We start from the raw sequence: 14,001 nt of genomic DNA on the forward strand, positions 1-14,001 counted from the left end.
ATAGTATAGTATGTCGTCCAAAATCTGTCAAAAAAGGCATAGTATAGTATGTCGTCCAAAATCAGTCAAAAAAGTCATAGTATAGTATGTCGTCCAAAATCTGTCAAAAAAGTCATAGTATAGTATGTCGTCCAAAATCTGTCAAAAAAGTCATAGGTTAGTATGTCGTCCAAAATCTGTCAAAAAAGTCATAGTATAGTATGTCGTCCAAAATCAGTCAAAAAAGTCATAGTATAGTATGTCGTCCAAAATTAGTCAAAAAAGTCATAGGTTAGTATGTCGTCCAAAATCAGTCAAAAAAGTCATAGGTTAGTATGTCGTCCAAAATCAGTCAAAAGGGTGATAGTATAGTATGTCGTCCAAAATCTGTCAAAAAAGGCATAGTATAGTATGTCGTCCAAAATCAGTCAAAAAAGTCATAGGTTAGTATATAGTCCAAAATGTGACAAAAAAGTCATACTATAGTAAAACTAGACTAAAACTAAGCATTTACGAATAATAAAAATGAATAAAAACTAGTAAACCTGCTCTTAAAACAAAACTAAACAAAAAAGTCCAAACTAAATAAAAAAAAACAAACTAATGACATTTTTTTAACACTCTTTAAAAACATTTTATTTGCAGTTGTTGAAATAATTCCATCTAGCTATTACATCACAGATATCTGAATTCCCACAAAAATTCAACAGTTCTTTCCATCTTGAATCCGTTTGACCTGCATGCCTCGACATCTCACAATGGTTAAAGTTTTCTACAAAAAAACACTTAAGCTTTGGCCTTTAGATGCTCACTGTGCCACCAATAATCCACTCATGACCACAGTGAATGTGTAATCCTGCGCGTCGTCTAATTTGTTCCCTCCTTACCAAAGACACTTAACTTTGTGGATGTTAGGCTTTCAGAATGACTGCACAGCTTTGAAGGAAATGAAAAACTTAAAACACAAAGCACATTAACTTTGAATAAAGTATCTTAAAGTGTCCATGAAACAAAAACAGGGCTGAAAAATTACTTCTTCAAATTGTAATTTCAGCAATTCTATTTTTGGTTGTTCTGTGATCTATGCAGATACAAATGTAATACACACACAAATGTAATATATGTTGTGAGCAGTTCATATTCTTAGCCCCTAAAACTTAGTGTAAAGGGTAGTTAAAGGTCCACTCTCAACATAAATTGAATACAATATATATATTTTTGAATAATAGATTATTTAATTGTTTTATTACCGTCTTACATTGGGTTTGTCGTGTTACACTGTAAATCCTACATAGTTGTCCTTTTATGTTTTGATGGTCGGTAACAATCTGTTATGTTTTTAAATTAATTACACATTGAATATCGACATGACTTCATATAATCTAAACCTCATTAAAAGTAATCCTGACTAAACCATGATCAAAATAAACTTTCTAAGAAAACAAAGCACTAAAAGAACACTCATACACACTGTATTCCATGTAAAAGGAAACTGATGTGTGTGTGTGTATGCTGAAATAATCATGTGAAGATCGTTTAATTGAAATGTCTATAAATCCAGAGAGAAAATTGAAATACTGATTTTATAAATAACATGAAATAATTTAAATACATTAGTGTCGCTATACCAGATACCAAGAGTCATTGTGGTAATATTGTAATATTGTACAGAAGGTTAAATAAAGGAAGTGCATGTGGTGCTCCTGAATAACACTGAGTATACAATAAATCTGTTTACTGTCAGAATATACTTTTCCCCCAACACATGAAGTCAACAGCAGACTTGGACGCTTATTTACCAAGTTCATTGTCTTTATTTTGTTTCTACAAAAACCTTGTCTTTAAATTCAGGGACAGAGACTATATATATATACATATATATATTTATGTATATATGTATATATATATATATATGTATATATATATCTGAAGCTCACTGATGCTGAGTGAAATGATTTGTTTCATACAGTCTCTACTGTTCCACTTTCTGATAAGGAATATTTATAACGATGTTGGCAGTATTACACACATTAATAATCAATGCCTCAGTAAGTAACAGTTAACTTATCCTTTATTATATTATTATAACTTATCCTTTATGCTGTGGTCATTGGGTCAATCACTTCTTCAATGACTGTGTTGTGATAAATAATAAGAAACAACACAGTTAGTTTGTTGTTTGTGTAAAAGCCTCCAACAACATCAGGTCACAGAACCAAAGGTTGGTACTATAAGAAAAGGTCGTTCTTGTACTTTGGTTCACTGGGCCTCATTTGCCAGCCATTCTGAAGACAAAATGACAAAATGTATTATTAAAAATGATAATTCAGACAGTTGTCAGATACTTTTTGAAGGGGTTTTATGGTGGGACATAAAAAACTAATTCTCCACTCACCTAACAAAGGATACATGATATGTGTTTGCCCTTTGACCTCACCATTGGACAGCCTTTTCAACTGGAAACTGAATGTTCTACTGCTTTATGAACTGCTCTCCATAGATAGAGATAACGTTTGAATTTTCTGGTCTATATGTCACTTAGGTCAAACTAAAATAAAGACTGTTAGAAAAGCAACTGGAATGTTTCTGCTGCGTTATAAACAGCTCACTATCCTGCACCAAAGTCAGTGATTTTACCAGGGACAAAGTCGTTGGTGGTCTTCTGCTGCTTTGTTTATAAATGTTGTGTCATTTGGGTAAAAAACTAAAGAATTTCCAAGTCAAAATAGATTTAAACTCAGCTGTGTTGTAAAATCTCTTTGGTGCAAAGGAGTGAATGGTTTACACAGGGACACAAACTTCAGTCTCCTGTTGGAAAAGGCTAATGATGAGATACAGCAGCAAACCGAGGACATATATATATATATATATATATATATCTATAAACTGGCATATGTTTTAAGGTGAACTTTTTGTTAAGTTGCTAAAATGAGTTTTTATGGCGTCCCTGCTCACAGACATGTTTCCACAGCATGTGCCTGCTTCTTGGAAGATGCTGACAATGTGGAAGTGACTCATAGAATCACACTTTAAAACACTCACACTATAACTTTAAGCCAAACTTGCAATGTTTCCAAGACGATTCTGAAATTCACCAACATATTCATATGTGAAATTTGTTCTTAATACAATCTAGACACAACTCAGAGCACAGTCACACACATTTGACCCTGACAGGATCAATTTTACATTACAGAATTTCAAATAACCTCATATTTTATGATGTATGATCTCATTATTCAACATTATGGTCCAGTTAAAAATCAGGTGCAGTGAGGAACGTATGGAAGACGATTAGGGCCACATGTGAATATTTTTGAAACCATAGTAAGAAATAAAAAAAAGCCAGAATTGTGAGAAGAAATTCAGAATGAGAAATTAAGTCCGAATTCTGAGATTTAAGTTCTTTCCCCTCAGAATTCTGACTTTTTTCCCACAGAATTTTGAGATTAATGTTGGAATTCTGACTTTATTCTTAGAATTCTGGCTTTTCAGAAGTTTCCAAAACGAATATTCATATGTGGTCCTAACCCTCTAACGTGGGAACTGTCTTAAGAACAAATTTAAGCAAGATGATTTTGATGAATGAGACAAAACAACCACAGCTCGTCCTACGTTGTTCTTAACTCATGTATTTGAAGAATTTATTAAGCATTTATGAAGCACATTCTGTAAAAATATGCCTCATCAGAAAGTAGTACCACAGTTCATTTTATGAAGGGAACACATTAGTTTATAAAAACTTAATAATTTAGAAACGGAATGTATGCAGACGAGATCATTATAAACTTATAAACTTATAAAAGAGATGTACTTTCAAGATGATATGTGATACGGTGGTTTTTATTTAGCAGTAATGTGCTCAGTTAGAACGGAGGCTGCTGGATTTTAACAAAGTGAAACTGAAAACATTATAATATCAGTAGCTTAATATCAGTAGCTTATAGTCTATACATGTAGATATAGATCTAGCCTATATCCCTTTTTAGTCACTTAACTCCAGCTGTATCAAGTTTTTGCTCTGCCATTTTTGTTTACGACCTTAAACACATCAAGCCTCTATTTGTCAACCTGAAAGGCAAAAGTACAGTAGACCTCACCCACCGTGCTGTAGTGCATGTTACTGTCTGTCCTGGATCATTCACAGTCATGGCAACCATCGTCTGAAGATCAAAAACACAACATCTCCTTATGGCCAAAGCTTTCTATACACCAATACAATCATATACCTTTGTATGGAGGAACGTCCAAGAAAGTGGTGCTTTGTGACTGTTACAACTGTCCTGAGTTACAATTAGTCAAAACACGGAAGGATACAAACACAATAAGATCTCAGTCTTTGGTCACATTCAGATGTGTGATTGTTTGTGAAGGGACTGCCACCACTGCTCATTACGCTGCCGAGAAGTTTGATCTGATGGAGTCCTCTCGTAACTGACGGTGCTTCCTGGTGTCGTTCTCCTCGCTGCGGGAGCGGCGCTCGATTGTGATCCTGTAGTTCTTTCTGCAGAGGAATCAACACATTTGAGGAACTCTCTTACTTTATCTCTAACCTGAGCTGTCCCTCAAATATGTCCATCCTGGTCACTCCCAACAAAAATCTCAGCATCTTCAGCTCTGCCACCTCCACCTCCAGCTCCACCTCCTGTCTCCATCCTTCCCTTTCACTTGTGCTGCTGTCCTTCTGTCACACCTCTCTTGTGCACTGTTGGTATTTATTTAAACTCCACTTTCTCGACCTCTACTCCTTACCTGTCTCACTGTCATTCACACACAGGTAAACCTTCTAACCTCCATTCCTGTCCTCTCCAGTGCAGCGCTCCACCTCGCCATGTGTCCCCTCCTCTCACTTCAGATTACAATATCATCTGCAAACATCATAGTCGACGGAGACTCCTGCCTGACCTCATCTGTCAAGCCGTGCATCATTAATGCAAACATCAGACCTGATCTTCACCTTTATATTATAACGTTTAATAATCAAACATTGTGTCGTGTTGTATCAAATTATATGAGCTTGTATTGCATCGTATTTACCTGAAAAAGTAGAAAGCTATAAGCAAAGCAGTTCCCAGAACAGCTCCCACTATGACTCCAGTCAAGGCTGAAACACCGAGTCCACCTGTTTAAAACATGCATTCATTAAATCCTTCACATACAGCAGAGCTTTGAATGAACAGAAGCACACGTTTACTTACATGATTTATCCGCCATCTCTGTGTGCGGTATATGTTTTTCTCTCAGAGTGAAATGTTCAGTGCTGAACGCAGGCAGCAGCTGGAACGTTCCATTTTCTCCAAAGTAGTTGGCTACCACCTGGAAGATCCAGTAAGCATGTTACCATTCAGAGAAATGTCCCGACTTACAGTAAAACTATCATCTGTTATCACAGGGAAGATCACAGTGTTACCTCATAAGTTCCTGCCTCAACATCAGTCATGGACATCAAGGAGAAATCTCCATTTCTGTCACCATTAACATCCATGGACACCTGTCCTGCGATACCTGTCCACCATGGTGAAAACAATGAGAGCAGGAGTTCACTCCAAACCACGTAATAACTGCTCTCTACTACAAACAAAAACCTTTCACTTTCAAATTATAACAAGAAGAATTTTAAAGACAGACTTAGGACCTGTTCACTGAATGATGTTCAGTCGTCAGTGGGTCTGTTTTTACTGACTTCCTCTTTTGTGTATGTGTATAAATGTATGTAATATTCAACAAGTGTGTTTTTTTGTTAACCTAAACATGTTTAGTTATATTCACTGACTTCCTACCACATCTGTTCTGGAGGACAACATAATAATAACAGGACAATAAAATAAAATAGACTGTGTGCTTGAAGTTTAAATGATTGTTGGAAATGTTAAGGATAATGTAAATATACAAGTTGGCAAAATGGTTTTTAGTTATTTTAAAATGGACTATTTAAATAAACAGATGTTGTGAACATCACTGACATCATATCTTAATGATTTAGTAATCAGACAGACATACACATACATATTTATTTTTATATGTGTATATATATATATGTATACACACACATATGTAGTTATCTGTTAAACGTTGTCACACGTACACAAATATTTGCACACGCTTATTTCTGAAATGCAATGATGTGCAAAGACGGCTGCAGCTGTAACAACACACAGCCTCTGTGTTCACATCATGTTAATAAAGGTGACAAATATATTATTTCTTCTTCTATCTTATTTTGATATTTCAGTGTTTTACCCTCAAACGTCCTGTTCCACATGCGAGCAGTGATCTCTGTCCCGTTCCTCTTCGTGTATCCATGTTTCATGGCCTCATGCAGCGCGATGGCGTACAGCAGCATGGCATCATGGAATCCCTCGACAAACATGTTGACCTGCGATCAAACATTGACAATGTAACAATGTACAGTAGCCGATGAGCTCTGAATAACATAATTACAGGTTTCAGTCGATGTCTAATAAAGACTTCCATGTCTGAAACCTGTAAAACACAGAAGCAAAAAGACAAAGGTTTGAACGTCAAATGTCCTCAGCCAGTCAAAATGATCCCAGTTTTCAGCAGGTGTTTTTAATCAGAGGGAGATGAAGGCAGAAAAGCAGGACTGGGACCACACACTGAGCTCTTGGTTCCCACAGTTATTCACCCTGTGTCAGCTGGGATTGGCTCCAGCCCCCCCATAATCCTCATGTGGAGGATAAAGTGGTGGACAATGAGTGAATGAAAAGCAAGACAGGTTGTCCCCCAGATTGACCAACCAACTAACAACCACCAGGAGATCCTGAACTGTGACCCTTTCTAAGTGGAGTTTGCATGTTCTCCCTGTGATTTGTCAAGGATGTGACCCCGCCCTTCACCCTGGGTCAACTGGGATTAGCTCCATAATCCTCATGTGGAGGATAAAGTGGTAGAAAATGAATGAATGATCCTCCATCAGTCAGTAATGTTTCACAGTAGAAATGAATGAACGCTGTAGACGAGTGTGAGACAAAGACACGTACACTTTCACAGTCCTTGCAGTCGTGAAGTCCGGCTTTTTCACTGGACGTTTTCATTTCCATGGAGAAGTTCTCAAACTCAGGCTTGACTGTCCTGAGCAGTGTGACGGTGTTCAGAGAGGCGTAGGCCTGCCTCGCGTCACTGTCGTATTTATCTCCTCTCTTCCAAGAGCCGTTGCCTAGAATGTATTAAAAGGGACAGAATGAGAGACTCCACATTCATCATGATCAGTTTTATGCTGCCTCCACCTGGATTCACATCATCACGACTTACCGTAGGAAGAGGCGTTGAAGAGTTCCACATTGAAGAACATATAATTTCCACTGGTGAAGCGTCGCTTGTGTGCAGCCAGCATGATCTCTCGGATTCTGTCCGCTCCCATGCACATGATCACCACTGCAGACAAATGACAATGTTTCAATCTGTGCGTAATAGACATGTGAAGGAGGTAAGACCAGGGTGAAACTCATCAATGATGGAAAATGCATCACAACCACAATCTGAGCAGTGATCATGTGCACATGGTCTAACATGTTTAGGTTTTGGAATTAAACCTTCACATGGGGCGAGCTCACCAAATGCAGCTGTCATTTCCCATGGACCAATATGCAACATTAATAATAAAAGTATTCTGATTCTCATCATTTCAACCATATAAGAAGTAAATAAAAATACCTAGTAATAATATCACAGTAAAACAGGTCATTTTATTATAATTGATAGTATTATTTTGAGATATTGGAAAAAATACAATTAACTAGAAAAGCAGATTCCGCTTCAGTGCATGAGACATGAAGAACATGTTAGAGACTGAAATATGTGTCACTTTATAAACCGCTCACTCCAAACACCAAAGTCCTTTGACAGAAGCTGCAGTTTAAGGTCACAGGACGCCGGAGCTGCTTTGATCACTAAGTTAGTGTCACAGCTCAATCCAAACAAAGGCATTGATTTTCTCAGTGGCATTTGGTGAAGGTGACACAAACCTCCGTTACCTGTTGGGAAAGGTCGTCTAACAGTGAGATAAAATAGTCCATATATTCTTAACATGTCATAGACCTGAGACGGTTTGGATTGTGGCTAAAATCTGTTGAGTCTTTTGACCTGGATTGTAATTCAGATATCCGCACTTATTTAAGCCTAACCCACAGCCCTAACCCAGTGGTGTGAATGACACAGTGAGAGTGATGCATCTGGCTCATGCTGTGATCCAACAACCCACAACATCAAACCCAGAGCTGCTCAGGAAACACATCGATCTCACGCTCCATGCTCAAAGCAGGAAGAGGTAACGTTTGCATTATGGATATCGTGAAGTTTATTTGAATATACGGATGTGCTGAGGCATGAGGTGCAACTGGATTACTGGTGTGATGCTCTCGTAAGTTTTCACACTGACAACAATGTTCTTTATTCACAACATTAATGCATGTATCTACAGTACTGCCGACTGTCTCAGTGAAGTTCAATGGTTTGAGGTTTTTTGCACCAGGTGAATCTACAGTTTTGGTGTTTGAGAGTTTTGTTCATACAGAGTTCAGAAGTGTTTCAGACTGGTTTCACTCTGTTGTTAACATTACTTACATGCTAGCTCCCGTTGCCATTGCCGATAGCAAAGGTGTCAAAGGTCAAGAATTTTACATCTGAATGCCAAGCATGTTGTGTTTCCTGTCATAGAGACGAGTTCATGAGTGACAAAAACACTGTGTCCAAGAACTTTGAGCTGCGATGGGGAGGATGGTGGGGGAGTGGAGACGAGAGAAGCTTTCAGAGAGAGAGGAAACATCCAGAAAGATTAACAAACGAGGAGGAGAACTTTGAGCTGCGATGAAGAACTTTGAGCTGCGATGAAGAAGTTTGAGCTGCGATGAAGAACTTTGAGCTGCGATGAAGAAGTTTGAACTGCGATGAAGAAGTTTGAACTGCGATGAAGAAGTTTGAGCTGCGATGAAGAAGTTTGAACTGCGATGAAGAAGTTTGAGCTGCGATGAAGAAGTTTGAGCTGCGATAAAGAAGTTTGAGCTGCGATGAAGAAGTTTGAACTGCGATGAAGAAGTTTGAGCTGCGATGAAGAAGTTTGAACTGCGATGAAGAAGTTTGAGCTGCGATGAAGAACTTTGAACTGCAATGAAGAAGAGTATGAGACTGAGGAGATGAGAGCATGTGATGAGCTTTGATAAAGGACTTCAAACTGTGGAGGGCAGTAATATACCTCTCAGTGCACAGTCTGCCAGAATTATCATCATTATAATTATTATTATTATTATTATTGATAATAATAATAATAATATATTAAAAGAAGACGACAAAGAAGTGGCATTTTAAAGTGCTATTCCTCCAGCTTTGCTTCCTGTGTGTCTTGAGTGTATTTAAAATCCCTTTGTTCAGTGTGTTGTGTGTTTTATTTGATCCGGATCTCATCTGTCTTTCTGGATTCTTTTTGCTTCTGTGTTCTCATGTAAATGATGATTCATTTCAGATTGAGATGTGTGTGTTTGTCAGTGGTCCTGTGGAGGTGCTAGAGAAACTGGAGTCTGCAGTTTTTCACGGCCCTGTTTTTAATGCCCGTCGATGTAAATGAATCATCACCATCACGTATGATGTGCACATATAAGCACAGACCTCTCTGTGGCTAATTACTAACAGCCTGGTGCTAGTTGTACAAAGTGTGACGGTGGATCTGTGAGTGAGAGTCTGGCTTCCCAGTGAACATCACTCTAATTAGCACTGGCAGATGGAACAGACACCCGGCACCTCCAGTTAAGGCTGACGGACTCCATGCAACACACATGACACACCAATGACACAATCTTTCTTTTTTATATCATTTCACAGAAATATTCAATGCTGTCATCTGATTAAAAATGTTTATAATCTGTGTGATCAAAGCTAACGCTAGTGACAGAATGAAGAATAATGGCGTCAAATATCACACAGTCATTTGACCCATCGTGGAGATGCTTAAATGGTTTGTATTAATATTCTTTATGTTTTCCTTCATTCATTCATTCATTTTCTTGAGCTGCAATCCTTGTATGAAAGGTGCCATACAAATAAAGTTTGATAATCAATGATTTATTTTAGTTTCTGTGGTTTCAGCTTCATTAATGTGGATTTGTTGTGGTTTCTGGTGGAGATTTATGAAGCAGTGATCATGTTTTTTCAACTGTGAGGGGGCAGCAGTGTGGTGACTGCAGACTCTTCATTTGCACATTAGGGAAATAACATGAACAACAAAGATATGTTTCTATTCTTTGCTCCTCTTCCAGTTGTGATCATAGTTACTGTTGTTGGGAGCTCTTCTCGTTGCATGTTCATTCATTCATTTCCTACCGCGGGGTGTTAGCGTCAGTCCCAGCTGACAGATGACGCTTTTCCATGATAGAGTTCTAGCACGACTCGGCCCAAGAGAGCTGAGCTGACATTAAAATGTGACGTCAACAGACTGCTGGCCACTGATTGGTCGGAGAGTGTCATCACTGGAAGAGTCTGAGCGTCTTATAAAACCGGCAAGAGCGAGAACACGAGGCTGCTGTGGTCCGTCGACGAGGTGCAGGCGTTCTGACCAGAGGATCCAGTGAACTAAAACCATGTCACGGCGATTTCACGCAGCTGAGTGGAGTCAAGCCGACTAGTGCTAGAACTGTACATGGAATATGGCGGGGTCACACCCTGCAGGAGACCAACGAGCATTCACGCTCACATTCACACCTGCATGTCTGTGGAAGTAAACGGGACCTTCTTACCGTGGGGCAACAATGTTAGCCACTATTGTTTCATCTAATTGGCTCAACTTAACATTGCATGTCCCTTTGAGACACTGAGACGACATTGTTTTAGTGATTTACTGCGCACCCCTCTGAGATATTAGAGGAACATTGATTTGAATATTGGGTGCTGCACAAAGGTAAATGTTGGACAGCTCAGAACCAGAGTGCGTCCACCATGCTGCAGTGGTTTTGGCATGAAGAGACCCTCTCCTGTGCCTCACCTCACTTTGGGGTGCACAGTGAGTCATCAGCATACCAAAGTGGCACAGATGAGGAACCAGACGCAGTGTCTACACATGGAGGGCATGAAGTCACATTTTCCAGTCATTCATCTCAGGCCTGTCTGATACAACAGATAAACAGAATCAGCAGCAGTCAACACAAGCTGTGGAACAACCCCATAACCGGACTGCACCTTCATAATAGAGAAACTAAAGCAGCTGCTGCTTTGCACTGCACAGCCAATCACACACATGGCAACAATCCAGATAAACTGTTGGCGGCTAATTATATTATTAATACACAATGTTTCCATTTATGTGAATTGATATTCATTTACAAAAGTCATTTTTCAATAAAAGTCACATGATCCACTGTAAATGTTGAGAAGGTGACCAGAAGCCTTCTAGTTTCACCAATCACATTTGAGCTTTGATTACCTACAGATTCATCTAATTAGATTTTAGAGATGAGTCAGAAACAAACAGATGGTAGATATTGTCGATATTGTCTCGAAACTGCAACTCTATTCTGAAAGTCTGGCCTGGATATTGGTTGCTGATACAAGAAGACCCAAAATATTAGCACGATGATGGCAGATGGGTCCAATAATCTGGATAAACAGACTCTGCATATGAATATAATCTTTTGGAAAGGGAAAAGCCTTCATGTTTCCTGTGTGGAAACCTAAAGAGTAACATGTTTTATGAATCATATATGTATTTATGTATATTTATTCATATTCAGATAAACAATAGGAAAAACCTCTCATATGCAGACAGACCTAAGTCTGACCATTCACACCTGGCATTAACATGCGTCCTGGATGAGTTTACTGTGACCACATGAGACTGGCTCTGACTTCCCCACCCTTTATTCAAATACACACTGATGTCACGTCTGTTAGCAAGAACACAACAATGTTTTTAATGAGTCTGACTGTACAGATGTGTGTGTGTGTGTGTGTGTGTGTGTGTGTGTGAGCATGAGTGAGAGAGAAAAACAGAGACAGGAAACTAATTAAGCAAATTAAAGCTCTACTCACCCTGCTATAACATGAAATGGACAAATATGTTATTATTCAGCAAATGCATGCATGTATGGATGCTTATTAATATAAAAAGAGCTCAGGACATCTCATGATTGAGTTTCTATGAACTCCTATGTTGGCGTCCTAACACGCAGCAGAAACGGGTGCTGGATTCAACCTGACAGAGTTCACTGCACACTTTAAATCCTTAGAGATCGACAGATTATATCTTTATAAAACTGGAAACACTCAGAAACATCTTTCTGATTAACTTCTCTTCATCTTACTCCAGAGAGTCACTGAAAGTTTACAAGAGCCTGGAGAGAAACAAACAGACACAATCTGGCTTTGAGACAAACGTTCAACTCTAGAGTCTACTGTCACTGGAAGGGTAAGTGTCGTGCTAACATAACGTAGCATACCTTAAGCATTGGCAATGGGCAGTGTCATGTGCAGACTAGCTCTAGATAAATCTAGTCTGAGTCCATGATTTACCAAGAACTAATCATGAAATCTGTTGCTTGTGTTTGTTTTCTTCTGCTCACTGTGAACACGTTTCATAGCAGTGATTCACCTCCACTGTGTCTCTGGATCTGTGGGGATCTGGTCACATGTTCTCCTAGTCTGTCTCTGACTGTTTTGGCACAACATGTATCCACATAATGTATGGTCTAGTATACGCGTCTCTAGAGGTGAACAGCGGTGTTGTCTCCAGAGGACGTTACCTTGGTTGTTTGACATCAGCTCTATTGCAGCTGGTCAGCTGAGAGGGACGTCTCCAGTCCTTTGTGAGGACAGATTACGGCCATGCAACTAAGGAATGTGTCCTGGAGTGTCACACAGTTGCTGGTGAGATAAAGCAGGTACATTCATCAAAGAGGTTTTTATTTGTGGTAACACAACAACCTCTAATGACTCACTTTTCTCACAACGCAATAGCGTGATGTAGAAAATGTACTTCTTTTGTAATGTAATGAGTTACTTTGAAGAGTACATTTCCACATGTGTTAGTGAACTATCAACACAAGTATCTCCTCCTCACATTCTTGACTGTTGCAGACAAAGATAAGGAGCAGGTCAGTGACAGACAGACAGACAGACAGAGAGAGAGAGAGAGAGAGAGAGAGAGAGTCAGTGCAGTTACAGACTAATTCTCTCCATAGTTCGAATTCCCCCTTTATTTATCCATGTGTTTCCAAAGAGAGTGAACAGTTCAGTGCTACACAGCTGTGATTCTCACTGCAGCTCGGATTTGTCATAAACTACACATATACACAGGGAAAGTATATAATTAACTATTCTGTAGATTTTCTGTTTGTATATAAATTTCCTCTTTAGTTTCCCTGTGATTGCAAATAAATAAACCAACAAACAAGCAGCTCCACAAACAGAAAGCCCAGCTTTAACCCTGTTAATAAGGAAGATTCAGAGTCTTGCTGGAACATTCCTCACAACTCTGTCACTTAAACACACCTCCTGAAATATCCCTTGAGTCAGTGGGACAAACTTCACCTCAGTCCTGCCAGCACTATAGCACCCTTTAATTACACTGGGCTCTACACACACTACTGGCCCTGTGTATGCTCTGCAACCCATTCCATGGGGCAGTGCTTGCAGCCAGCAACATTTGAAAGCTTCTGGGTTTTCCTTTTTGCTAGTTACAAATGAACGGAGGAATGGGGCAGCACATGGTGCAGAGTGCCCACAGTGTGTGTCCAGTGCACTGTGCTGGACAGAAACCTGAAAAGTTAAGTTAGCCTATATGCAAACATGTGTGTGTGATCCTAATAATGACATGAAATAGAGAGGAAGACGAATGGAATCCTCGTGATCAGCTAACTGGTGCTGATTGGTCTTATATTAACATGTGGAGTCTCTGCCCTCAGGCTGAGCCCTGATGCATTTGTGCTTGTACAGTAAGAGCGAGTCACTCGTGTGCAGGAGCCCGAGGGGAGTTCTCTCCAAACACAAAGACTTCATACAGACTCAGGATGGGAGTGCATG

General features: G+C 39.2%; 1 protein-coding gene across 1 annotated transcript in view; it reads right to left on the reverse strand.

Moving 5' to 3' along the window:
* Positions 1-3,591: 3,591 nt before the first annotated feature.
* Positions 3,592-14,001, reverse strand: part of npr3 (natriuretic peptide receptor 3) — a 30,624-nt gene continuing 20,214 nt past the window's right edge. Inside the window, exons 2-8 of the mRNA XM_058637007.1 lie at positions 7,252-7,374; positions 6,981-7,156; positions 6,220-6,355; positions 5,390-5,484; positions 5,178-5,295; positions 5,017-5,101; positions 3,592-4,483 (exon numbers count right to left, since the gene is read on the reverse strand). Coding sequence (XP_058492990.1) covers positions 4,372-4,483; positions 5,017-5,101; positions 5,178-5,295; positions 5,390-5,484; positions 6,220-6,355; positions 6,981-7,156; positions 7,252-7,374 — 845 coding nt within the window. The 3' untranslated portion in view covers positions 3,592-4,371. The remainder of the gene's footprint in view (positions 4,484-5,016; positions 5,102-5,177; positions 5,296-5,389; positions 5,485-6,219; positions 6,356-6,980; positions 7,157-7,251; positions 7,375-14,001) is intronic.

This window comes from Solea solea, chromosome 8, assembly GCF_958295425.1.
Source record: "Solea solea chromosome 8, fSolSol10.1, whole genome shotgun sequence".
NCBI classification, from domain to species: domain Eukaryota; kingdom Metazoa; phylum Chordata; class Actinopteri; order Pleuronectiformes; family Soleidae; genus Solea; species Solea solea.